This window comes from Podarcis bocagei (genome assembly GCF_964188305.1).
Source record: "Podarcis bocagei genome assembly, chromosome: 7".
Classification (NCBI taxonomy): domain Eukaryota; kingdom Metazoa; phylum Chordata; class Lepidosauria; order Squamata; family Lacertidae; genus Podarcis; species Podarcis bocagei.
In genome coordinates this window covers 62,366,157-62,393,149 of record NC_138132.1, presented here as the reverse complement: position 1 = coordinate 62,393,149, position 26,993 = coordinate 62,366,157, and the positions used below count along the sequence as shown (strand labels likewise).

Genomic DNA, 26,993 nt, shown 5'->3' with positions numbered 1-26,993 from the left:
TTATTGTCCAATAAAATTTTGAAGGGCGAGTGGCCTGTTTCTGGAGCACCAAGAAGTAATTCAATGCCTTGGGGTCATTTGAATTAAATTAGGGATGTGTAAACACCTCCCCCTGCCCTTCCCAAAAAGAGGCCACTGTCAATTATGGTAGCATCTTCTGCACTACAGCCTAATAGATTTGAATCTAATCAGATATGAATCCAAGGATAATACAAGACCAGTCTTTTGAATGCATAGCTGCTACTAATCTGTAACAAAACAATCAAGCTGTCAGCTTTACACCATCAAAGTTGATATTTACACTCATTCTGTTACTGTCCAATTTACAGCCGCCTTCTGAAAGTCTGATATTCGTAAGACACAAACAGGATAGACCTTCTACTGTTTCAAAAAGCTGTCTGAATTAGGAAAACGCATATTTTCTGCAACATAACCTCCAGGGCATCTCCAAAACACAGATTGCCAAAAGATATCTGAGATAAAAAAACAGGCCAGGCCCCCAACAAATATGGATGGGGGTGGTGTGTGTGTGGGGGGGGGGAGAGTCCAATTCTCCATCACAGCCCTGATCCAAACATTCCCCTCCCCTAGAGCTGCTATTTAGCTGTGAATGGGAGAAACCTACAACCTTCCTGAATTCTGTACGGCAGCATGCCCAATGACAGCACCAAGTATTTTCCTTAACTGTAATTGGAAATAAAAGTTTTAGCTGTCTTTCACCTTCCAGAGTTATGACATATAAAACCAAGACTGCATAGGACGCAGCTGATAGCATTTTATTTAAAAATTAAGACACATAAGACCATTTATACAAAGTGTTTAGTTAAAAAAGGATCAAGTTGTAAACTAGGAAGGTCTGAGAAGGAGCTTGCCATCCACAGCTAGCAAAATCCAGAGTATGGTTAATGCCCCAGAAGTGCAGAAGGCAGAACCCCTTTTTCTCTTCCCACCCCCTTTTCGACTCAGCACAACGAGTATCGCCCTCCTTAGCAGCAATCCAAGCAAATGCTTGTTGTTTTTGGGTGGCTGGCGTACCCCATCAGTTCATTTAAAAATCAAAGTGTCCCATAAAAATAATGCAGGTTTCCTCCATCATAAAAAAGTAAAGACTTTCCTCTTTAGAATACATAAGACATTTGGGTAAGTCATTGGCAGCATCTCACAGTAAAGAATCAAGAATTATAAAGGCGTTTTGGCCAAGAGGTCTTCAGGTTGAGTAGCTTGTGAAAAAGTTACAGCTGTTTGGGTGTCAGAGACAATTTCTTACTGCTCTGAGGTGGGGTGAGGACACCCAGGGGTAGAGGAGAACTCCTCCTCTTCTTGGCCAACGCAGCTTGTTTTTCTTGAACTTTGTCCTAGAAAAGAAGAACGCCGAGAGTGAATGATCGACTGCTCATTCATGTGTCCAGAATCCTTGTGTTGTTTTTAGGTTTCAAGAGCAAACTCATGTCACATACTCAGAGAGGAAAATATACAGAAAGCTGCATCTGGACACAGAGACCTAGTCTATGTGTTTGTGTACTTACAACTTTAAAATACATGAGAAGGACCCCAATCCTCTGCTGCGTGACCATGTTTTAAAATGACGAGTGCCAAAGCATACATATATATCATATGTGGTGGGCATTCCAGCACAAAACTGAGAATTAGTTATGAAAAGTCAAATCTGTACATGAGCAGGCTTAAGAATTCAACATTACAATGAGGGAATATTACTCCCCGTTGCTACAGCTCAAACATTATTTCCAGAAATCACTAACATTTGCTGCATCGGGAATGCGATTTAAGTTGCAAAACTGGCAAGAGTGCATTACAACCCTTTCCCGTTAACCGGAAAGGCAAGTCACTAGGTTCTAAGTTATATAGGCTAATGGGACAAGATTGCAAAGCTTCCTGCATCTGCACTGGCTCTGAATGGTTTTTATGTATTAAATTGTTTTTATTGTTGATGTTTCTGCTTATCGCTTTGAGACGATTCAGAGAGATTCAAAAATGGAATTAAATTTTAAATATGCTCTCCTGATCTAATCACTAAATCACACAGATCAAGTCTGTTATCAAAGTCAGTCTCTCAGGTTTAAGTCCAACACTTTAGACCAGGAGTGGGAGGCCTTTGGCCCTCCAGATATTGCTGAACAACAGCTCCCATATGCCCTGGCAAGCATGGCCAATGGCCAGGAATGTTGGCAGCTGTAGTTCACCAAGAGGGGCTAAAGGTTCCCCACACCTGATGTAGACAAAGAGGGAGAGATGAAGTGATGAGACTTTCCAGGTCTCACTTCATCACAGCCCTGCTGTATATGCTTGAGGGCCAGGGGTTGGGAAGGTACCCACCATGCCACACTGCTGTCCTCTTGCATTAACACTTTTGAGGGAGTTTCTGAACATTTAGTGTTGCATTCAACTAACTTTTACTCATGAGTTAGACCCAGTGAAATTAATGGCCGGGACTAACTTGGATCTATTAATTTCACTGGGCCGACTCTAAAAGTTAGTTGAATACAACCTTCTCTCTCTCACACACACACACACACATGTCACCTTTTATTCTCATGCTCTAAGAAAGCAAAGTGTGGCGCTGTGGACCACTGAGCCTAGGGCTTGCTGATCAGAAGGTTAGCAGTTTGAATCCCCGCAACGGGGTGAGCTCCCGTTGCTCGGTCCCAGCTCCTGCCAACATAGCAGTTCAAAAGCATGTCAAAGTGCAAGTAGATAAATAGGTACCGCTCTGGTGGGAAGGTAAATGGCGTTTCCGTGCACTGCTCTGGTTCGCCAGAAGCGGCTTAGTCATGCTGGCCACATGACCCGGAAGCTGTACGCCGGCTCCCTCAGCCAGTAAAGCGAGATGAGCGCTGCAACAGCAGAGTCATCCGCAACTGGACTTAACAGTGAGGGGTCCCTTTACCGTTACCTTACAAAAGCAAGGAGGCCTTTGGCCACTAAGATGTATTTATGAGAACACTTACCAGCAAGTTAAAGGTGTTAATGTGCATCTGTATATTGTGCAAATCTTCCAAAGGAACGCCTCTGAAGTGTTTGAGCGGCGAGCTCCCCACCTCCTTGATGGCCACAGCAAAGGGAACCATCCACTTCACACAGTCCTGTATTTCCCATAATTGATAACCTAGAAAATCAAGAAGACACCCGCCTTTGTAAGTCATGCCTCTGCTTGACTTAGAACCGCTGGATTTCTTCTCTTTCGTTAAAACGCAGCTTACCCGAAACCTTCTGCATCAGCTCACAAGAGGAGAAGTGATATAATGCAGAAGCAGCTAAAGTGCCATAGGAGTAGTCCAAACAGCCAACATCCAGCACGCAGAGATCCAAAAGCTGGAGAGAGGGGACAGAGAGCTTGAAAGGAAACGTTTCTAACGAAAGGGGCGGGTGAAATGTTTAAGGGCAGAATTTGTCCTTACCTCAGCTATCTGCACAAATATCTCCTGGGGGTATTGCGGTAGCAGCATCTCACAGATTTCATTTAGATAAGCGACCTGCATGTATATGTTTAGCCAGGACACAACCGTGAGGGGACTCAGATTCCAATTGAGTGCCTAGAAGAGAGCATGCACGTCAGGAGGTAAAGTGAGTTTCTTTAGCACCCACAGGGTATTTGCCTGCTTTTCTTTGCAAACACAACTGAATGTGGTTATGGACTGACAACAGTTGTCGACTTTTGTAACAGCTTTGATACAAAACCGCAATGGGGCTCATCACAGCAAGCCTAGAAAGCTATCTCCTTGGTGGGCACCAAAATGGAGGCTAAATAAATAACCTATGGGGCAAGAGTCTATGCCAAACATGTAACAGAGGAGCAGATCAGGCCTTGATTCCACATACTAATGGTAGTACACACAGGAGACACATGTGCATTCATTCCAATGCACTGATGCTACAATTATGCTTAGCATAGAATCACAGTCAGAAGGGATTCCCAAGTCCAACCCCCTGCAATGCAGGTATCCGACATTCACTTTTACATCAGAGTGCAGAGGCAGGGCATCTCTGGAGTACTTCTTCACACAACACATAGTTAAACTATGAAATTCACTCACTCAAGAGACAGTAATGGCCACCCACTTGGACAGATATGAATTAGAGTCTTGTTGCACTTGAGTCCTGCTTGTGGGCTTCCTTTGGGAACCTGATGACCAGTGTGAGAATACTGGACCTTTGGCCTAATCCAGAATGCACACGTGGCAAGTGCAATCCTGCTGCCACGCTGCACATTCATATACAGTGGTACCTCAGTTTAAGAATAGTCCTGTTTACGAACGATTCGATTTACGAACTCCGCAAAACCGGAAGTAGTGTCCTGGTTTGCAAACTTTACCTCGGTCTAAGAATGGAATCCAAACGGTGGAAGGGCACCGGCGACGGGAGGCCTCATTAGGGAAAGCGCGCCTCAGTTTAAGAATGGTTTCGGTTTAAGAACGGACTTCCAGAACGGATTAAGTTAGTAAACCGAGGTACCACTGTACACACTTTTGAAAAAATAAATACGAGAGCCAGTGTGATGTAGAGGACAGGGTCTTTGCCCAAGGCGACTGAAGTTAAAATTCCTACTCAACTATGAACTTCCCCAGGTGATTTTGTGCCAGTCACTCTTGGATTAACCTTACACTGGGCTGTTACAATGATTAGAGAGAGGGCTGGGTTAGAAAGAGAAAGAAATCCCATGCATTATTACCCTGAGGTTGCACTTACATCTACTTGTAAGTACTACTACTACTACTACTACTACTACTACTACTACTACTAACAAGAACATACTGCAAGTTACAGAATTAGTACACAGATGGAATTTGGGTCACTTTCACCATGGACTTACAAAATGTACTACTCTATGTCAAAATGCACCAGCAGTCTTTCATGCTGAGCCAAGCTGTTTCAGATGTCTCAAAATGGACAGGAGATTTCTATCTACACAGCTATAAAAGAATCATTGATAATGGAAGATAAAGAACTGAAAGACAGACATGCCACTGATTAACTAACATGCTTCTGGCAACAAAAAGTGCTGCCTTTTCACCATGGCTGACTGCACGGAGTGGCTTGGGAAAGGCTTTGCTCAAGGTACTGAGGATGCGACTTTAAAAAAAGCAGAATGCAATTTCCCCTACAATCCATTACAAACACACACAGAGAGAATCACATTTACCTTCATAATGATGAGTTCCATACTAAGAATTTCTTCTTCAGTACAAGCCCCATCTGTAACATATGCAAACTGCTGCAGCTTTGGAGGATAGATTTCCTGAAACATGGAAGACGGGACATCAATGCATTGTCAACAGTGGTAAATGGCAAAGCCAGATGGTTCCAGACACTGACAGCTATCAATGCCTAATTTGGGGGGTAACAGCACTATTCTGATGTACAGGGATACTTCCTGAGCTCAGATCAATTAGGCCCAGCAGCAAATGTAATAGCAACTTTATGGCTGCTGTTAAGAGCACAAGATCTATCAAGGATCATAGCCTCTTCAATCAAAATGGCCAAGACGGCAGGTGACAGAGCCTTTATTTTGAAATGTGTGTGAAAACACAGCCTTGCTCTCTTCCTGCACTTTGCAGCCCCATATCTGTTTATTTCTATGGTATTACCAGCTGCAGTAGGGCAGGAAATACAAAGGACGACTTTGAGGAACCAGAATTTGTACACAAGAGTTGGTGTTCTTATCAAATTTACAAAGATGTCTTCTACAAAAAAGTGCTTAAGGCTTATCACACATCTGCCAGTATGTCAACGTCACTGGTGTGTGTCTGATTCATCTTAAAACAGTGAGGCAAGTGAAAGGCAACTTCAATTTGGTTTTATTGAACTTTAATGATGAACATGCACACACACACACCCATTTTAGTTATTAATGTTAAATAGTAGCTTGGGTGCTTTCAGGCAGAGAGGCAACCTACAAGTACCATAAAAGGTAAATAATTATTGGAAGAGTAAAAATGTTTAAATGTGGCATTTCACTGTAGGATTTAGACCAGAGGTCAGGACTGGACTGGAAGGAGGCAGAATTTACTTCTGATAACATGGATTGTTACTAAAGTAACGCATGCTTTAAAACAGATGTGTTAACCTCTTAAGGCAGCTTTCCCCAGCTGTTTCAATCAGAAGGTTTTGTGCTCCAACTTCCATCAGCCCCAGCCAACATCACCAAGGATGATGGGAATAGTACTCCAACATCTGGCAGACTATTAATGATTCCTCCAAACTTAAAAGATTATATTTTACATAAAAATAGTATTGTAGGAGCAGAACAACAAAGCCCAAACTATTTTCAATCCCAGATTGCATTCCATCAAAAGATGGCTCACAAATGAATAGACATCCAGCTTCTTTTACTTTAAGAGTGTGATCCTATGCATATTTACTTCAAAGCAAGTCTCACCATGTTAAGTGGAGATTGCACCACAGAAAATGCATTTAGGTTTGAAGGGCAAGACTCGTTTTACCTCAAGCTTTGCGGCTATAAATAAGGATGAAATTCCAATAAGTTGCAGAAGTGTCTTTACAATGTTCTGTTGCGTTGCCATGAACCGATCGAAAAAATCCTGTGCCAAATAAAATGTCTCTCTATGAAGCTTGTAGACTTCGCAAACCTGCAGGAGACAGAAGGGTGTCATTCTGCTTCTCAGCTGCATAACTCCATGATGAACCAGGGACCTTCTTAATGTGAAGCTCAGTGGAACTACAGTTGCACCTTGGTTTTCAAACAACTCAAACGTTTTGGCTCCTGAACATTTTGCGAACTATGTTTTGAAGCCAAACGTCCAACGCGGCTTCCAATTGGCTGCAGGAGCTTCCTGCAGTCAACTGGAAGCCGTGCCTTGGTTTCTGAACATTTTGGAAGTCGAACGGACTTCCGGAATGGATTCTGTTCAAGAACAAAGGTACAACTGTATAGTGTTTCCTAAAGATGAGCTGATTTAGTCTATGATATAGCTATGCTTTCCTGCCCCAAAATATGTTCATTTTTGTACTATAAGCAGAGCTGATTCAAGACATTTTGCTGCCCCAAGCAAAAGACTACATGCTGCTCCCCGCCCTGCAAAAGAAGTACAAAACCCAACCTAACTGGAAGTTGAATCTTACTTCAGCAGCCACCTCACTTTGCACTGGGCCAGCTGCAACTGCAAATGGAATGAACTACTTGCTAGCAGACCACCACAAAGTTTTCCTAGGATCTGGAGCACCTTGGGGCCTTTGTTTTGGAGGCGTTGGTCTGACAATATGAATACATGTTGAATGCCCATGACATGAAAACTGAAGGGAAGCCCCTGTGGCACCAGCAAAAATAAATAAAAAGTCTCCCTGCACTGATAAATGCAAAAAATGGACTGGAGTGCAGAAAAATGCCTGTTAGAGGGAAGAAAGGATACAGCAATGTTTGCCACAATAAAAAGATGGGATAGGGACTGGAAATATTTCTCCTCGTTGCCCCTCTCTAAAATTTTGGCAGAGAAACATAGAAGTGAACCAAAGTGAGGTAAACATTTGTTTCTTCACCAAAGCATAAAGCCTACAATGAAGAAAAATTTGCTAAAACTAGAAGAATGTTTTCTTTTTGCAGAAAGAGTATTTGTTTTCCTGTAAAGAACAACTGCCTGACTTCCAGCCTATGACAAGGAGAGTCAATTCATGATTTGTGATGGGGACTCCTTTTTGCCTTGCCTATGGCTGTTGTACAAGGCAAACAGCTCCAAAAAACTGAGGCCTGATTGTAGGGGCCAGGACCTACCCTTAGGATCCATCCATTGAAATGGAAATGAGCAACCTAGGACTTGTATTGGCATGAAAATTGCTTATCCTGCTTGGGAGATCCAATCCCTACTACGCCCAAATGCACACACTGACTGACAATACTGAGAGCCCTGGGCACTGTTCTGGCTAACCAACTGCTATCTGCTTAGCTATGAAGTGTCCCGACACCTGTGTACCCTTTCATTTCCCATGGCATCCTAGTTTTCTAAAAATCCCAATGCTTCTGAGAACAACCTTCCGAGCAACCACTTTTACCAGAGTGCCTTTTTTAAGCTGTTGTGTGCATGTCCATCTCCGAACTCTCCCCGCCACCTTCCTTCCCTATTAGCAACTCTTGATATTCCTCACCTGGATCTCTAGTCCATTCTGAACCAGCTCTATCAGACAGGCAGCAATCTATCCTATGCTAGGAATAGAACTAGGAGCAACTGAAGGAGGAAGTTCCCCTACTACCAGGGTAGTAGTTCCAAAAAACCCTTTGCTCCCAAGGAAACTCCAGGCAGACTATGATAACAATCTCACATCTATGTGTTCATTGTTTCAAATGTTAGCATAAGAAGACAGTCTCACCTCCATTAGCCAGTCTAGAAGAATCACCCGCATTTTAGGTTGCAAGAGTGGATGCCTTTGCAGATATAGTTTATCCCTCACATAGGCCTGTTCTTTTATTATCATGTTTTTCCACACTTCATCCCTATTTGCCCAGCTGCAGGAGAGAGAGAAAGAACAAGAGGAAATGTGAAAAAAGTGTAACAGGCAATAATGGAACAGGAGGCCATGAAATTAGGAAAAATTACCCCAAAACAGGCAACGGCGAATCTCTAGATGAAGCAAGGCTTTGGTGCATGAAAGGAGAGAAGTTTGGGCTTCCCAGCTCATCATCTTTCTCTGGTGTTGGGATCAGCATATGGGGATGTGCGCACACATCATAGTTTGAAAACGGCTATTGAAGAAAAAATAAAAAGGGGGAGCCATTAAATCTCACAGTTATAAAGTTCATTGAACAGTTGATTAGTCCTCCCCACAACAAATTCAGAAAGAGTTAAAAGGCAAGTGTTTTTAGTCACCGCGCTCGAATATATGGCAATTTACCTTTCATATGTTCGCCTCTGAAAAAAGCTATTGTTGCTTCAAGAGAAGAGACAAATGGTCACCAACTCAGCAAGCGGTCTTTTTAAAAGAGCACTTGTGACACTGCACTTGCTCTGCCAGGCACAAAAATATTCTGCATGAAGGAAAACAGGCTTTCAGTTTCAGAATCCCATCTGTTTATTTTCCACCTGATGGCAATATCCTTGATAGTAGAAATCAAGAAACAGAGGGATTAGGACTTCAGGTGGGGAGGAAACAGATGGAAGTCCCAAACAGTTATCCTGTTTTCTCTGAGTTCCTGTGGTAATGAACACAAAAAGAAAAACAATGCTGGCTGCTTTTTAAAAAACAAAAAAGGTTGTTGCCCCCGCAATGCATGCACAAGAATAACTAAAAGTGTATGAATTTAGCTGTTTTGGGATTACAATACAACTAATCTTAACAGAAAACTTTGGATGCCAAACACAAATTGGCACACACAGCATTCCTCTCATTCTGGAATTGTATGCTTTGGAAAATTATACTCATGTGAAAATAGCGCATCAAGGAGAAACTGAAGTATGTTAGCTATGTACAAGGGAAGGAATACAAACTCCCAGCAGTATATGGAATCTTCAAGCTGATAACTGATTTTGCAGAAAGGGTTGCATTAGCAGCGCACCGGAACACTTTACTCCAAACCCCAAAAGTGATTTCTAGGCTTCAAAATTCTTTTACACACGCACACAACTCAACTTTTCTGAACAGTTGCCTCTTCTTTAACACCTTTAAAAACCACAACTCTCTGTTTAATCATAGTGAAAATTGCATGTGCAAGGGCTTACATGAAAAACAGCTCAAAACTGCTGGTCTGTTATAACTAGATCACTGAAAGTCACCACTGGGATGAACGTAAATGGTGACTCAACATGAAACCAACATCTTTACCAGACCGTGTTTCTGGACTCTATATGTATCAATTAGTTTTCGAGCAAAAACCCAAAGGATGTCAGATGAAGCAGAATAGTACTATATCCAGCAAAAGTTCCATCTGTATTCTGACCTGGGCCCACAAGAAATTCCTTCAGAAAGTTGTGCTGCTTTCCTCCTCTTGCTCCTTGCTTTGCTTTCTCCTCCTCAACATGTTTGTTTGACATTTATGCCCCTAAATCATCTATACTGAAGTTACAGTGGACATATGGCTGGCAGGAAGCAACAAACCCAGAAGGCAGCTTGGAACAAGGCTAGATGCCTAATGCTTAGAAGTCATTTAGCAACCTAGAATCTGGATTCACATTCAAAACCTACACTACAACAGTACAGCATAAGCAAAACCTTGTGGGTACAGATCTCACGGTCTCAAAGCCTTTTGAGAAGAAAGCCACAAGTAAGTGCATGTTACTTCTTAGGGCCAAGGGATCCCCATACCTGTTTTAAACATTGTCCATTTTCGCAAATCAGCTCTAAATTATTCTTTGTCCTACTTAGGCTGGGAGATGAACACACTCCTTCCTTATTCTGAAAGTACCAGGTCTCACAACACAGCAAGTGCCAAAGAAACAAAATGGCTAGTTCTGCAGCAATCACAGCACACAAAACGCTGCTCTTTGATTTTTTCCATCTTTGGAAAGCAAGAAGAGTTTCTTTATCATCCCCTGCTCAAATGAAGGTGCAACATGGAAAGCAACACATCACTTCTACAAAAAGCACCATCACCAGGTAAGGGTATGGGGACAAAACAAGATAACTGGTATTCAGCAGGTGAAAAAGCATGCTGAAGGGAACAAAATTACAGCTCTTTTTCTAGCTCAGCTTACCTGCATAGGCCCATAAAAACTATGTTGATTTCAGCTAACGTACCACAATTTATCACAAGCTGCTTCTTAATCAAGCTACCTGTGCATGAGTTAAAAGAAAGAGGGCTAGTTTTGAGAAATAGCGAGCATTTTTAGCTATGGCACAATCGTCTTGAGAACCACATGCTGAAAAAAATCTGCTTTTGCCAACTGGGCAATATAACCACGCTTTCTTAATGTAAAAAGGGAGCTCTAACTTTATGTTAGGCTGATAGTACCAATGAACTCTGCACACTTTAAGCGGGACTGGCCATCCAGTCAATGGAACAGTCAAGCATATTTCAAGTCATAATTCACAGGGTTTCGTTTTTTTTTTAAGCTTCTCTTGTTTTTCCAATAGCTGGGTATATGGTGTTGATAAAAGATCCATTCTCATTAGTGACAGAAACCAATTCATACCAAGAAGTAACTTATGCAGCTGTGTCTAGTTCTTGATGCCACAAGTTAAGGATATTGACAAGATAGGTGTGCAGAGAAGGGTGACCAAGATTATCAAGGTTCTGGAAATCCAGGCCTTACAAGGAACAGCTGAGGGAGTTGGGTATGTTTAGCCTGAAAAAGAGATGACTGAGAGGAGATATGATAGCTATCTTCAAATATCTAAAGGGCTGTCACATGGAAGGTGGAACAAGACTGTTTTCTCCTGCTCCAGAGGTTAGGACCCAAGCCAATAGCTTCAAGTTACAAGAAAAAGAGGTTATGACTAAGCATCAGGAAGAACTTTTTGATGGTAAGAGCTGCTCAACAGTGGAATGGACTTCCTCTGAAAGTGGTGTACAGTGGTGCCTCGCAAGACGAAATTAATTCGTTCCGCAAGTTTTGTCGTCTTGCAATTTTTTTTGTCTTGCGAAGCACGGTGTCGGGAAAGTTTTGGAAAAGCTTCAAAAATCACCAAAGTCTTTAAAAACCTCAAAAAAGGCTACCACACCGCGTTCTATGAGTTGCTCCTCGAAGTCAAGTCGCAACTGTATTAACGGTGTTAAGAAAAAGGAAACAAACTTGCAAGACGTTTCCGTCTTGCGAAGCAAGCCCATGGGGAAAATCGTCTTGCGAAGCAGCTCAAAAAACAAAAAACCCTTTCGTCTAGCGAGTTTTTTGTCTTGCGAGGCATTTGTCTTGCGAGGTACCACTGTAGTCTCCTTCCTTGAAGGTTTTAAAGCAGAGGTTGTATGGCCATCTGTCATGGGTGCTTTAGTTGAGATTCCTACACTGTAGGGGGTTGGACTAGATAACGCTCAGGGTCTTTCCAACTCTATAACTCTATGATTCTATGAATGCTACACCATAGACTACAGAGCTGCTGTTGAGCTGTCAGATGATGGCTTCATAAGCCTTCAAGATAGCCAGCACAACATATTGTTACAGCAAAGCACTTTCTCCATATAGGAACAGATGCTGTGCCAACAGCTTTATTGCTGAGCAAGAGCTGCAAGGCCAATGCATTTTATGCAAACTTTTGCTTTGGAAATGTAACCATGCAGCTGTTTGAGCTTTCTTCTACACACTATTGAAAAGGAAAAGGGTAGGTAAAACAGTTAATGTAAATTATTCCTACAATCTCCACAATATCTAAAATATTCTGCAAGTGCAGGCAGAATATTGCAGTTGTACATGATGCAAGGCAACACCATGTGGAACGACACACCTAAGGCTATTAAACACACTGTGATGAAGGGCTGGGAGAGATCTGGTTTTCAAAATCACGATATCTCACCAGTTAAGTATCACAATATCTCTCTATATATCTGCAGTAGCAGAGGGCTTTGTTGCGCCTCCCTGCAGCGGCAGAGGGTCCTGCCGTATCTCTCCATGGTAGTGGAGACTGCACTTCCCCACAGCAGCAGATGGCCTTGCCATGCCTCCCTGCAGCAGCAGAGGGTCCCGCCATATCTCCCTGCGGCGGCAGAGGATGTGCCACGGTTCCCTGCAGCACCAGAGGGCCTTGCGCCTCCCCGCAATGGCAGAATTTCCTGCCATACCTCTCCATGGCAGCGGAGGGTGTAACGCACTTCCCTGCAGCAGCAAAGGGCTTTGCTACACCTCCCCATGGTGGCAGAGAGTCCTGCCATACCTCCCTGCTGCGCTTTCCCGCAGCATAGGGCCTTGCCATGCCTCCTCATGGGGGTGGAGGGTGCACCGTGCTTCCCTGCAGCAGCCGAAGGCTTTGACACAGCTCCGTATGACGGTGGAGGGCCATTGAATTCAGTAGGGCTTGCTTGTGAGTAGACACGCGTTTGCTTGCCCTGCTTACCGAAAAACACCCTCCCCATCAATCTCACATAGTATCCAACCTCCCATTTCAGCATAAGGCAACCAGCTAAATCTTCTTCTCTCCATTACCCACCCCGAAGGGTCCTCATCCCACCAGTCTCATTTAAATAAATAAATAAATAACTTTCTTTTTTTATATAGCAGAAAGTTATTTAGGGCGAACCAACAACAAACACCACCAGAAAATAATAACTCTTCCCCCTCTGTTTTTCCACCGGTTGGGGGGAGTGTGAGAGAAGAAGCGCTTTCCAGTTCTTTGTTTATGTTCAACAATATGGCGATTTATCACACAGCCCTACTGTGATGTGGCATAATTGGGTTAGCAACCACAAAAGCACTCATGAAGGAGCCATGATCTAGTTCTGAGTAGTGGACCTAATTAGACATCATGTTTTCTCAACCATCTTCTTTTAGAAATATGCATGGTTTGATTTGTAAACTTAAATTTAGTATTTAAGGAATCTTAAGAAACAAGTTGGTCACTTATTTCCATCAAAACTTTGCCAGGTCAGTTGATGGATCTCACCTCTGCAAAATGGGAAAAAAGACCAGACAGTGTGGTGAAAGCCAGTTAACCCTCCCTGGTCAAACCTGATTAGTTAATATTGTATCTTCCCTATGATGACAAAAGGGAAGGAAACTCCCTGCTCATAGGGAAAGGTCCAGAAAGTGAATGCTGAACAGGCTGACCAACAACTGGAATAGGGAGTTGTAGGAAGCAGAGTCCACAGCAAACAAAGCCCATCTGCTATGGTAGCATTAGCCTCTAGATCTCCAGCTGCCTTAATTGGGAAGGTGTACCACATTTTGGATTAGCCTGTGGACAAAAAAAAAGCAAAAAACAAAAAACAAAAACAGCAACATTTCCTGATCACTCTTTCCGCAGTTTAACTACCACGCTGAAAACTGTCACAGTAGACAAAGGAAGCTGATGCATTCTTTTCAGCTCCAGCCAATTTCATCTCTGTACACAAAGATTATGCAGGCTCATTTCAACAAAAATGGAGCTCTTCATAGTCCTATGTATCTGTGCATAGCAAAGAGATGGAAATGAAAAGTGGGACTTTTTCTAAAAAAGATGCAAAGCCCAAATATTTTTAGTTTCCTTTTCAAGGGACCCTACTGCTCACTGACAAATCTGGGAGTCCAGGGCATCTAGTGATACGAGAATTCACAAATTTTGTCTTGAACCTTCTAATTAAGATTGTGGCTTGAATGAGAGCAATTAGTACATTCATAGGTAAAGCTGAGCTAAGACATCCATACCAGAACTCAAAACACTTGGTCACTACATTGCAATATATTGCACCCTCCCAACATTTCACAGTTTAAAGATAGGGACATGCCACCTACTGGGTTCTACTGGGTTACATTTACTTGGCAACAGCCTGTCCTCTTCCAGTGGAAAAGCCTGGACAATGGGTGATATTCAACATTAGTCCTACTCTGAGTGGACCCATTGAAGTTAATGGGCATTACACACTTAGGTTCATTAATTTCAAGGGTTTCCTCTGGTTAGGATTTAGTTGAATATAACCCATTGTGTTTATTTCAATTTGGTTAAACGTATTACTGGGGAAAACATAGTCTAAAAATACTGTATTTGAAGCGTATGAAAAGGCACCCTATTCATGGCATGATGCCTTAGTGTTCGAGTGAATATGCATCAGATGTAGGCAGAATCTCCCACCTCTCACTGCTCAGAAATGAAGATCTACAGGCTCTGGGCAGAAGCTGAAACCCTGAAAAGTGAGAATTTCCAACAACTTCACAGTCCCTATTTTATCCTACCACAGGTACATGGGACAAATAACAACAAATATGCCTCTGTGCCTGGGAACTAGAGAAAGTTGGAACTGATCATATCCTCTAAGACTCATAGATGTGATGCAGGGATGGGGAACCTGTGACCATCCAGATGTTGCTGGACTCAAACTCCCATCATGCCTCAACCAGCATGGCCAGTGATCAGTTTTGATGGAAGCCCAGCAAGAACTGGAGGTCCACAGGTTCTCCACACCTGGCTTAATGCTTTAGGACCCAAAAGAGCTATACAAATTAAAACAGTATCACTGAATACCAGTCCAATGCCCAAGTAATTACCTGGCTCTCATTCTGTTTCTTCTTGGTCATTTCTGTTTTGGCAACTTCTTCATCTGGATCCTGTAAAAACTACATGGAAAAGAATGAAGTGAGGTTTACAGGTCTGCAGTAAACAGGGGGCGGGGTCAATAGAGAAAAGTGGCTCTGGGATTATATGACTCTGGCCCTGCTTGTGAGATTTCCACAGGCATCTGGTTGGCCACTGCGAGAACAGTGACTAGATGGGCTTTTGGCCTGATTCAGCCGAGGTTTCCCTATGCTATAGTCTTAAGGCAGTTCATGAACATTAGCTATCATAACAAGGAAGTTAAAATACAGGCTTTACATATGCGATGGCTGTTCACATGGGTTTCACAACTCATTTTGGATATGGTTACATGAGCACAAATGTACAGTGGTACCTCGGGTTACAGACGTTTCAGGTTACAGACTCCACTAACCCAGAAATAGTACCTCGGGTTAAGAACTTTGCTTCAGGATCAGAACAGAAATCGTGCTCCGGCGGCGCGGCAGCAGCAGAAGGCCCCATTAGCTAAAGTGGTGCTTCAGGTTAAGAACAGTTTCAGGTTAAGAATGGACCTCCAGAACGAATTAAGTTCTTAAACCGAGGTACCACTGTACTACCATCTATTCTGCGAAGATAGAATCCACCAAGATCTACCAGCTAGCACATGTCTACATAATTATGCTTTGCCTTTAGTCAAGGTTAAACCTAAGTGTAAATGGAAAATCCTTAAGGAATTCGTAGTTTCCACCATGCACATTGCAACCCTTTTACTTATGTGGAGGTGGCGGGGGGGGGGGGGCAGTGTGCTTGCTAAAAGTCAGCAGTTCAATTTTCTACTGAAAGTTAGGCAAGGGATTTATTTAGATGGGATTGAGCATTGAATCACTCAAATGAGAATTGAGCAGCTAATCAGTCGAGTAACAGTCAAGTATTTTGAATGCATTAAGAATGAAAATAGATACTTTTATCACTGTGCTTGATACTTTTGCTAGCTACAATAAAACAAAATAAAATAAAAATAACCACCATTATGAAACAAGGAAGTTTTTAGAAGTTACTAAGTTTCCAAACTAGTGTTCAACTCTTCTCAGAGCAGATGACTTGATGTGGAGAGGGTACTTCCTGGTTCTTGCAGCCACAAAGATGGAGCCGTAGGTGGTGCTGGGCAGCGGCCCTTGCCCCAAAAAACTGTTTGTGTACCTGTTCAGAGATACCTGCTGTTATTAGGAGATGGCCCGTAGGAGAATATATGTTCTGTAGTAGAGTACATGCATTTCATGCAGGTTCAATCCTGACATCTCCAGGTAGACCTGGGGACATGTTCTGTCTAAACCACTGAAAGCCACTGAGCTAAATGGACCAGTAGTCTGATACAGACCTGGTTCGTGTAACATGGTCAATGAAGATATGGCTTAGTAAGACTCTACAATCAATCTTTAGCTACATTGTGTGGCTAGTGAAAAAAGAGTACGGCCGCAAGTCCCCAGTCAGGAAAACATGCTAAACGAAACCTTGGCTTAGCACAGTGTGGTGCAGCAGTAAAAAGGACTCTTTGAGAACACGCCCGTTTGTGTGGGCTTCGTAAGCCACAGCTTGGCTTACTATGGTGAGCAAATCAGCCTCAGGATAAGGCAGCAAGAATATTATTGGCCCAAAAATGGAAGCAAGAAGAACTACCAACATTAGAAGAATGGAGGATGAAATTGATGGACTACGCAGCATTAGATAAGCTAACAGGAAGGATCCGAGACCGGCGGGACCAAAGGTTTACCGAAGACTGGACTAAATTTACTATCTGAAAAGTATTTGTGATGATCAGATTACATTTGTAGGACTACCAGAAGTTCTGTGAGGAGTAATTTAAGAAATATTGTAAAAATGGAAAGGGAGAAATGATTTGCTAGAAAATGTAAAGGCAATATTAAGTTAAGTTAATAGCAGGAGAAATAATCAAGACGGAAGGCTATCAGAGATGCTGAAGGAAGTCCAAACAAGGACATATGTATAATAATTTGTGTGGTATGTCTTTAAAATTTTTGTATGCTAAAAATTAATAAAAATTATTAAAAAAAAAAAAGGATAAGGCAGCTTCCTTTGCTCCTAACCTGCCTGGGACTTACCATGCAGAGTGACATTCTTCGCTTTACAGACTATTTAACCAAACTGAAATAGGCAATCAATTGACCGGTATGCTAATCCTATCTTCAGGAGTAGATAATGTCATGAAAAAGGTTTTGGGTGAGTGTGAGTCATAACACTGTTTTTCCTTTCAAACGGATACAGTTGCTAGTTACATGATCTGATTTGGGCAGTGATCTTCGATGACTGGAGTTGTTCCCCCACAAATACAGGCACTTACTGTGGCGACATCAGCTTTTCTCTTGCGGGTTCGAACAGTGAAGTCGGTGGGAGCTTCATCTTCAGTGGGAGTGTTCTTGTCCTTGCGATCACTGCAGAGAGTGGAAGATTCAGTCCTATCATGCCATGCATTATAAAAACATGTTTTCACTGAAGAAAACATTTATGAAGTGCACATGAGTGCACCCTTTCACCCACTTATTCATACATGGTGTTATGCTTGTTCATACATGGTGTTGAGAGTTTCTTTTGTATTTGCTATACAGGGAGTTCCAGGCTTACAAGTTCCTCCTGAAACAGGATTTGCAAGGGGGCATTCCAGGTCTACAAGCTGCCTTTAAAACAGGCCTTGCTAAAGGTTAGAGCAGTGGTTCCCAACCTCTTTTCATTCCCCAGACCACTTGGAAATTGCTGGTGGCCTAGACCCGAATTTTTCTGCCTGTTACAGCAACTGTAAAGCAGTGAGCTAGGTGCTACGTGATTTTAAATTGCATTTTAACAGACATGCCAAGGACCACCTAAACGAAGCGCTCCATGGCCTGCAGTTTGGGAACCCCTAGACTACAGAGGTGAATACAACTCACCTGGATTTGGACATGGTGGTCTGGAGAGATCAAGACTTCAACCCTGGGGGGTTGAAAAGAGAGAACTGCAGTGATGAATCTGCAAACACTTTCAGTTCATATAAATATCTCAGTTAGTGTGGCTTACTTTTAAAGAAAAAAGGTAAGATGGAGGAAAATGTATAGGAAGAAAGGATGAAATTTAGGATTGATAAAGGCTTAGAAAGGCAAGAGAGAAAAAACATTGATATGCATCTCAAACACAAAAAAGGAACAGAAAAGCCTCCAAAAAATGTTGCAGGCCCAAATAAGCCTTCTGCAGCAACAGCATGGAGATGAAACAGTTGCACATCTGGGGGATTAAGAAGCTACATGCAAACCCACATGTTGGTAAGTTTCATTGGGGAGTGTGCATGTGTCTTTTCACCCAGAAAGAGAGGCACCGGGTAGGGAAAAAGGGGCTATCCCGCTTAACACCCTATTAACTGCACCCATCCAAGTTACTCCATGTGAAAGCAATTAAGGGAAAACTTGACCCAGCCACCTCTCAATACCCCCCCAAAAAACCCAATAAATACAAAATAATATAAACAAAATAACCGCCTACATACAAGGCAGCACACTAACTCCCCCACCCCATATTTATAACGGGGTTACCCCCCCAAAAAAAAATCACACCCCAAGACAAAGAAAATGCAAGAATGGAGAGAAAATGCATCCCTCTCGCCTCATTTCAAGGTGCCCGAGAGTAGAAGGAGAGGCTGTCATTTCACCCCACCCCCACCCCACCCCACCAGTGTCCCTGGAGAAATGCCTGGGAAACCCCTCTGAATCCGGATCCCCCAACTGTGGGCAAGGGTGAGGGGCTCCTCTTTCCTCCCCCCCCCCCCACTTTACCAGGAGCAGAGGTCGGCCAGCCGGCCGGCGTGGGCAGTGTGGCTGGCGGCTTCGTGGGCGGGCCGGCGGGATACAGGAAGGCGGGCTCCTCCTCGCTGCTGCTGCTGCCGCCGTCCTCCTCTCGCCTCCTCACGGCGCGCCGGCTCCCGTGTCAGGCCAGCGCGGCCTTTTCTCTGCGCGCACAGGGCGGGCCCAGGCCCCGAGCGCGGGCATTTCTGCTGCCTCAGGGCCGCCGCCGCCGCCGCCGGCTTGCCCCATTCCCCTCCGCCCTGCAGCCAGGCTAAGGCCAGGCTCGGGCAGGTGGAGGCGCCTCCGCGGGGGGGGCAGAGGGGGGCCCTCCAGGTGAGCGCGAGGCCCCGGCTGGCTTGGGGGGTCCCGGGGGCGGGGCTTGCGGGTGGGCGGGGCAGGGGCGGGGCTTCTGCGAGGAGAGGCGGTGCTGTTGTTGCAGCTGCTGAGCGGGAAGGAGAAAGGGCGGTCGCTTCCTTCCTCTGCTGAGGGCGGGAAGAGGGCGAGGAAGCGCTTCTCTATACGGTCGGCTACTCCCCCCTCCCTTCTCCACTCCAACTTCCCTGGGTCTCGGTGCCTCTGAGCATATAAAGAATGCGGCTGGTTCATTGAGTGGGGATATTGAGAGGAAAGACCAGCAGGATTTTTGATGGGGGAGATGGCGCAATAAGTTATTGAGCTTTCTTTGGGAGATGGTGCAATGAGTTGCTTTTAATATGTAAACAAACATACATACATACAAACCTGGGGGCCAGGCTTTTGCAAGTTTAAGTGTTTCTATTGCTTTCTAATACTTTGTTGAGTATGGGAAAGACTGGGAGGTGTCTCCTCAGGGAAAACGCACCAGAGCATGTGCAGAGTGCCTTTTGCTGGTAGCAGTGATTACAGCACAACATGTCTTGAGTTCAATGAATAAGGTTTCTCTGGAGCAGAGGTTTTCAACCTTTTTGAGTCCATGGTTCCCTTGACCAATTGCATTCTTTCTGCCTCACCCCTGTAGGGCTCAGGAGCCCAGTTATGTCTCCCCTTGCCTGCAGAGCTGGCAGCCCCTCACCATCACTTGTGGAGTGTTCCCTCAGCCTCCTCTCCTCTCCCCTCTCATTGGGAATCCTCTGGGCAGCCACTGATGATGGCCCCGGTCTCTGAGCTGCCTGTCCCAAAGAGAGGTGCCTCCTCACACTGCCCCACAGGGCCCAGGGACTTGTCTGTTCATTCTGGACAGTTGGCTGGGCTCCCTCACCCACTTGCTTGTTTGCTTACTTCAAGGCCGCCTCAGCTCCTGGCAAACAGGAACACCTGACCAGCCCCAGAGGCAATATTCACCTGCAGAGCTTGTGGCCAGGGCTGCTGTAACAGTTGTGCAAGCCATTGGGAGGCCGAAATGGCAGAGGGCATCAGAGGAAGGAGGGACAGAGGTCAGTGTTGCCCACAGCACCCCTGACCATCATTCATGGCACCCCGGGGATGCCACTGCACACTGGTTGAAAACCTAGAGGACACGAGAGCCTTGGTGTAAGTTTGTATTTTCTGTTTACATCATTTGTACTCCGCTCTGCTGCTAAAAAGGCTCCCAGAGTGGCTTACATACAGTCAGTTAAAGGAAAGCAGTTCCTGCCAACACTAACAGTTTACAAAAGCAGGACACACATGGGGAAAGGGACAGGGAGGGAAGTGGAGGGTGGGGAGTCAAACTTTGGAACAAATTCTTAAAACTGTTGTTCTTGTAATGACCAGCTTGCATTGTTCAGGAGTAGGAGGTGTCTGATGGAACTGGGCCTCCAGCAAAGCTGATGAAATGAGCCCTGCTTCCCATCTCTCCCACTGGCAGAGGACATTATAAAGAAATTACCCATCATTACAACTTACTTTTTCTGTTAAGTAGTTTTAAATATGTGTAAATTGACTGATGCTGCTGTTAGAAAACGGGACTGCCCAAGTGATGGAAAACCTGGTAAGATATTCTATAGATAAAACTCCTATTCTGTATAAAATGAGGGCCCACAGAGTTAAGAAGGTTGTGAATATCTTGAAAGAAAGTAAAGAAACAAAAGCACACTGTTCTCATTTGCAAGATGTTGCTTTTGGGGCCTTTTACTTGATTAAAGAAACCAATTAGTCATATGCTTATGAGGATCTTTCCATCTCTCTAGATGATGAAGTTTTTGCAGCTTTTTGGGCGATTACGATCAGTCATCATTGGGATGGTCCATGTGAAAGCGCTGCCAGGTGAATGCCTCATTTTTTAATTGTTATTTGAAACAACAGGATAGGAGAGAATATTAACAGGTGCTAGGGGGAAATTTATTATGGCAAAGATGTTCTGCGCTTCAAAAAAAGCCAGGCACTGTCAGGTACCTTGGAATATGTAAAAGGGATGCATGGCTAACTGATGCTTAGTTATTTCAGTTATCCAAATGAAATGTGTTTATGGATTTCATACGTCCTAAAATATTGCTGTCAGAAAATCATATACTGTATATTAATGTGATTTTATGAATGAATAGTTGTATCGGCAATGTTCTTTTTAACCTGCATTTTACTGGGTTAGCCCAAGACTATGTAGGACTTGTTCCCAATACAGTATCTTGTTAAATTATCCAGACACTAATATAAAGGAATATATAAAACTAGGATACTTTGCCTGACTTTTAAGTTTAGTGAACCTTTCTATAGCTTCATTAGAAGAACAGGCTTTGGACCTTCCCTTCATAGGCATGATGGCGGTGAGATCAGAGGTATTTGCTTCCATTTTTAATTAAACACAGTTTAGTAACCCTAAACTGTGGTACATCTTAACTGTGGTCTGTTGAAATAAGCCAGCTTCCTAAAGCAAGGTCTGAAGTTGGCTTTTTTCAATAAACCATAGGTAAGATCAACCACAATTCTTCTGAGTTTGGATGTAAAATGAGCTGCAGTTAATAAAAAAATGGAAGCTAAAACTTATAATCTTTTCAAAAGAGGAAGGCAGCATCACTGTGGCCTGTTCCTGTAACTGTATTTTATCATTGCATCTGAATAAATCCTATACATGTATTATTATTATTAATTTTTTAATATTACCTATTACAGTCCATACGAAGTCCTGCCATTTATATAAGTGCCTTATTGTTCACTCTTTCAGTTATGGTACTTAAATGGTATTAATTTGTAAGAAAGCATTACAAGGGGATTCTGGAAGGGCTGATAGCCAATATGTGAAATTTGTTCTTGTCACTGGTTGATCATATGACAAGGGAAGTTAATTTGTCACTCACCACAGTACAGAATAGCCATAACCTTGACGGCATTAAAAGCTAGAGTGTGTGTATGTATTTGTGTAAGTGTGGTGACAACTTTATATTTGCAGGAACCCCAAGGAATACCTTGCCATTGCCGCAGATCATTGAAGAAGCCTGTCAGGAAGCTGAGATTTACAAGGCTGCAGGAGTTGTAAGAGCTATCTCTTCCTTTCTTTTTGTTTATTGAAACTTCCTAGTTAATGTTTTACATGGTTGAATGTTGTGCAAAATTCTGGATCGAAATAAAAAGTGGTGGTGGTGCATTTGAAATTCAAACAAAAATTAATGTTTTGTAAATAGTCTGAAATAGCAATCCATCAACTTAACTGGAGTGTACATTTTAAAATATATATTTAGGTTCCAATTTCATTCTTTTGATGCTTATTTATTTATTTTGAGTACTTATAATGCACTCTTCAATATTTCCCAGAGTGGGGAACAATGACACTAGACAATAATAAAAACATACAGAAAAAATGTAGCATTATACAAAAATTACACAGCACTCTGTTTTCAAGTTGGTTACAGTCTGCCAATCCCCTTTTCTCATGGTATCAAGGAGTTTAAGATGAAGCAGGTACAAAAGGAGGGCCCATATTTCAGTGGCAGAGCTCTGCTTTTGCATATATAATGCTCCAGGTTTGTCTAGTTAAAGAACCTTGAGCAATGGGAGGAAAATTCCTCTGTCTGGGACCTTGGAGATCTACTTTTGGTCAAGAGCCAACAAATTGAGCTCCATGGACCAATGGTCATGCACTCTCTACAGCACTGCATGTGTTTATTCAATACACATCATATATGTTCAAGCCGTCGTCTTTTTATCATTCTGGTGCTCACTTCCTGGCTGTTGTAGTTAGGCTATGCTGCTCTGCAAAAACCTTAACTTATTAAAAGGCAATACAGCAAATGCAGCTTGCACTTGTCTGTACTGTTGCCCACCCACAACGTCACTCTGATACATCTGTCGATGGAAAGCAGTCTTTGCTGTGTGTATTTAGAAGGCAAGACCTGAAAGGCCACTTTGAGCCAGAGGCAACAACAGTCAGGTACCAATGAATTTCCATTGGTCCTCGGGTGTTGCAGTAATTTCCATAGGTCAGCAGATTTTTAACGGGGTGCATGTCCTTTGAAAAGGTCAGGGTATGCTTTACACATTCCATTGCACCCTGTATTCCTGTGCTGCTTCACACTTCTCCATCAACCAGCCTGCAGTGAATATATAAATTCCTGGCATGGTGGTGATGTGATGCCCTGGTAACCAGCCTTCAAGCAGAACTTAAATGAACCATAGTTTTGGGTCTGGTGTTATTTCTCGACTGATTTCTTTTTTTTAATTAGAAAAGATTGGGGTTTGTGTTTTTTTACAGTAAGCATTCTGTATGGCTTCATAAAGTCGCACCTCTTTACAGCCAGAGTCAAGCGAGGGGTCTAAATTTAGTCCGTCAAAAGACAAAAGGACCGAAGGCCAAAAAAATGGAAGAAAGTTCAATGGGTGTATTGATAAGAGTTGATGAAGATATGTAACAGGAAAGATTTTTGGGGCAGGTGGGTGACAGAAATGGCGTATAAGGAAGGATGGGGGAAATGCAGGATAAGTCAAAGATGGGAATGCAGTAGATTTACATGTGGCCTTGAAGTACAGGTGGAGAAAGAGTTATATGCATAGATAATACAGTAGTGGCTTACCTCGAGCACTGTGCACAGTGCTGGTGGCAAAACCTCAGAAACACTATTGTTACAGCAGGAACAGATTCCAAAGAGGCTGACCCAGTTGATCATGATACTGAACAACCTCCCTGTTTGGGGGCCTTTTTAGTTTAGTAAAAGAGGTGAGTAAGTGTGGGACATGAGAGAGGTGTATAAAATTATGCATGATACGGGGGAAGAAATCCTAGAGAAGTTTTTCTCCCTTCCTCTTGATACTACAGGCTGAGGTCATCCAGTGAAGCTGAATGTTGGAAGTCTCAGAACAGACAAAGGGAGTTACTTCTTCACATAGTGCATAGTTTAAAAATGGATTCTCCCTGCCCCAATCCAAGATGTTTTAATGGCCAACAACTTGGATGACCTAATTTTTCTCAATAGCCTGGGTGCAACAATTTCTTGCACCTTGAGATATGAATCCAATTAGGTCTGCAAACGTCTGCCTTCCGTAAGGTTATTATTATAAGTTGTAGATTTGGGGAGCAGCAACACCACAGTCTCCTCTCCTTTCTCCCTTGTTTTGTTTAACAGCCTTTCTGATGAAAAGTTCTGGAGAATTCAAAAGCTGGCTTGCCATTACAATTTTTGACTTAGTGCATTTTGGATTTCACCAAACCATTATAAACTGTAGCATTTTAACGCTCATGCATTACCACTGATTTGAGGGGATCTATGCTAATGTGATTGTTCTATCCATTGCTGCCTTTCTTGTAGCTATAACTCTTCCCTAGCCCCTTAAAATTTTTTTTGCTGAAACAGTGGAGTAGAATAGAGAGGATTACAAGTACATCTTCCTGTCTCAAAGTGGTATGCAGACATGACTGATGAAAGCAGATCCGCAGGGTTTTTTTCTATATAGAAGGTGGCTTGTTTGATGCATTAGTGCTTTTTTAAAAGAACATAATAAATATGGAAGATTTATAATGTTGGAGCATATTAATGAAAACAAGTGAATGCTCAGACATGATGCCATCTGTGCTGAAAAATTGTAGCTGCGATATGCTTGTTTTGCCAAACACAATCAAAATTGCCATGACAAGATTATATGCAGTGACAGATTCCAAGGAGTTTAGAACCCTCTCAATTTTGCCATGTTCGGCTTTCATTTTTACAGAGGACGGGAAATATACCAACATTATTGCTTTTACTAGATCACTGAACTTCTTGCCTCATGCGTGGCCTTTTGTAAAACGTCAGTGTCACTGGAGAGGCTGCACCCTCTAGATTTTGATGATGCCTTTTCTCCTACGTATCTTCTATTCTATTCTAAATTTTTCAAACAAAAATTATGAATGGTACAGAGAGAAGTAAACCTCCCCCCCCTCCCATACTAGAATTCTGGCTACTGAACATGCTCAATACTTATTTGGCTGTTTTCAGAGAAGTGTGATTCTCTTAGGGCCAGGTTCTATTAAGTAGTTGCACTAATGGAAGCCAGAACAAGTCTTGCTAGTGCAATATCACCTCCCTTCTGCCATGCTCCCCAATTGATTCTGGAGGTCTGGAAAACCAACAGAACAACACACAAGGGGAGGAGGGGAGAGATCTTTCCATGTGGCAAACTGAAATGTGGAAACATCAGAAGAGTGTGGTGTTGACTTCCTCCCTATTTTTTTTTTAAAAAAAACTTTTGCAAACCTTTGCACACTTATTCAGGGTTATGATCATTCCATGTCTATTTATGTGGGGAAATGAAAATAGTTTTCCTGGACATTAGAGTTCAAGTCCTTGCTCAGCCATGAAGCCCAGGATGGGTGACCTTGGGCCCATCATAGCCTCCCAGTCTAACCTAATTCACAGGGGCTGCATATACGCTACCCATTTAAGGTGCATAGCTATCCACAAAGAATCCTGAGATCTGCAGGACCCCCTCAGAGCTACAATTCCTGCATTGCAGGGGGTTGGACTAGATGACCCTGGGGATCCCTTCTAACTCTACAATTCCATGATTCCCAGCACCCTTCAATAAATCCTATTTGGGGAGCTCCCAGATGTGATAGTTTGTTGATGTGGTTCTTTGGGCTGATGTGGTTTCTTGCCTCACTGTGTGTGTGTGTGTGTGTGTGTGTGTGTGTGTGTGTTTGTGCAGGCATTCAACTTGAAAGCTTTGCCATTTTTGCTAAGAGTGGAAGCATTCAGCTTAAAAGTTTGTATTGTTTTTGCTGGGCTTTGCACTAATACAGTATAAACAAAGCACATTGATGAAATCAATAGCAGAATATAGTCACTTGAGGGAAGTAAAAATGAAATTATGTACACCAAGTAAAAATATGAGCCATCTTCAGATTCCACAAGAACGGGCTTCAAGAACTCTTTTTTTTAACTTGTATATGTGCTGCCGAAGTGAGCAAGTCATTAATTTGTGCTGTGAAATGTATTTAATCGCCTGTTTTCTTTCTGCTTCTTTAGTAAATTCCGTGATATAATAGAGAGGTGTTGTGTCATAACATAACACATCCATGCTAATTTAGTAAAAACACAAAAAAGTAGAAAGTGAGAGGGGTAGGTACATACTTTTTATGTCTGTAAAAATATAAGGACATATGAGTAGGTAGCTATGTAAATTCTGGAAAATGTGGTAATTGTTCTTTAAATTAACATATCCTGCCGTTGGAATTAATCACCAATTTGATAGAAGAATTGAGTTGTGAGTGGTGGTATGTGCTAAAACATTGAAAACAAACAAATATCTGAGAAAAGAAAAATAGGTAGGCTTGATTGCTGTGGGTGAATTTTGTTTTCATTTTTTAATTAGCACCCAATCCACCCACAAGTGAAGAAAATACTAGAGCAATAAAATATAAAACCATATTGATTTTTCTAATGGGTCTAGAGCTAGTATAGACAACTGGCTGTACTCGAAGGAATCGTGTTCGAGTCTTTTGTTATTTATTTATTATTTTAATACAGAATTTTTTTTATTTTCACCTAAGTGCTGTCAGAAGACCTTAAAGTCATTTAAAAAATAATAATGGTCTGCTGTCTAGAATTTGAGCTGTACTCAAAGGGTGGAGCTACGTGCTCCAAAACACAGAGGGTGCAGTGCTTTGTTTACAGAATGCAGGAAAAGGCAAAACTTCTCCATCTAGCAATTTTGAATCCAAAATCTGAG

The 26,993-nt window shown here is 42.8% G+C and overlaps 2 protein-coding genes across 9 annotated transcripts in view; one reads left to right on the top strand and one right to left on the bottom strand.

Moving 5' to 3' along the window:
• Positions 1 to 760: 760 nt before the first annotated feature.
• Positions 761 to 19,027, bottom strand: CCNE1 (cyclin E1). The gene is made up of 12 exons (XM_081201243.1): positions 18,894 to 19,027; positions 18,018 to 18,060; positions 17,435 to 17,525; positions 15,069 to 15,137; positions 8,565 to 8,710; positions 8,338 to 8,473; positions 6,459 to 6,605; positions 5,159 to 5,254; positions 3,417 to 3,551; positions 3,219 to 3,330; positions 2,967 to 3,124; positions 761 to 1,355 (listed from the first exon to the last, which is right to left on the bottom strand). The coding sequence occupies exons 2-12, from the start codon at positions 18,029 to 18,031 to the stop codon at positions 1,233 to 1,235; spliced, it is 1,227 nt and encodes a 408-aa protein (XP_081057369.1). The 5' UTR covers positions 18,032 to 18,060; positions 18,894 to 19,027; the 3' UTR covers positions 761 to 1,232.
• A 116-nt stretch (positions 19,028 to 19,143) lies between these two features.
• Positions 19,144 to 26,993, top strand: part of LOC308590908 (uncharacterized protein F13E9.13, mitochondrial-like) — a 546,161-nt gene continuing 538,311 nt past the window's right edge. For 2 of the 8 annotated variants that reach the window (XR_014009934.1, XM_081201286.1), the window contains exons 1-3: positions 20,596 to 20,850; positions 21,050 to 21,125; positions 22,246 to 22,328. Coding sequence is in view for 7 of the 8 variants with exons in the window: in XM_081201286.1 (XP_081057412.1) it covers positions 20,806 to 20,850; positions 21,050 to 21,125; positions 22,246 to 22,328 (204 nt within the window). In the remaining variant the exon portion in view is untranslated. Of the gene's footprint in view, positions 19,236 to 19,284; positions 19,503 to 20,131; positions 20,315 to 20,387; positions 20,412 to 20,595; positions 20,851 to 21,049; positions 21,126 to 21,572; positions 21,635 to 22,245; positions 22,329 to 26,993 lie in introns of those variants that run through there. The other 6 variants (XM_081201292.1, XM_081201288.1, XM_081201291.1 and 3 more) reach the window with 6 other exon arrangements.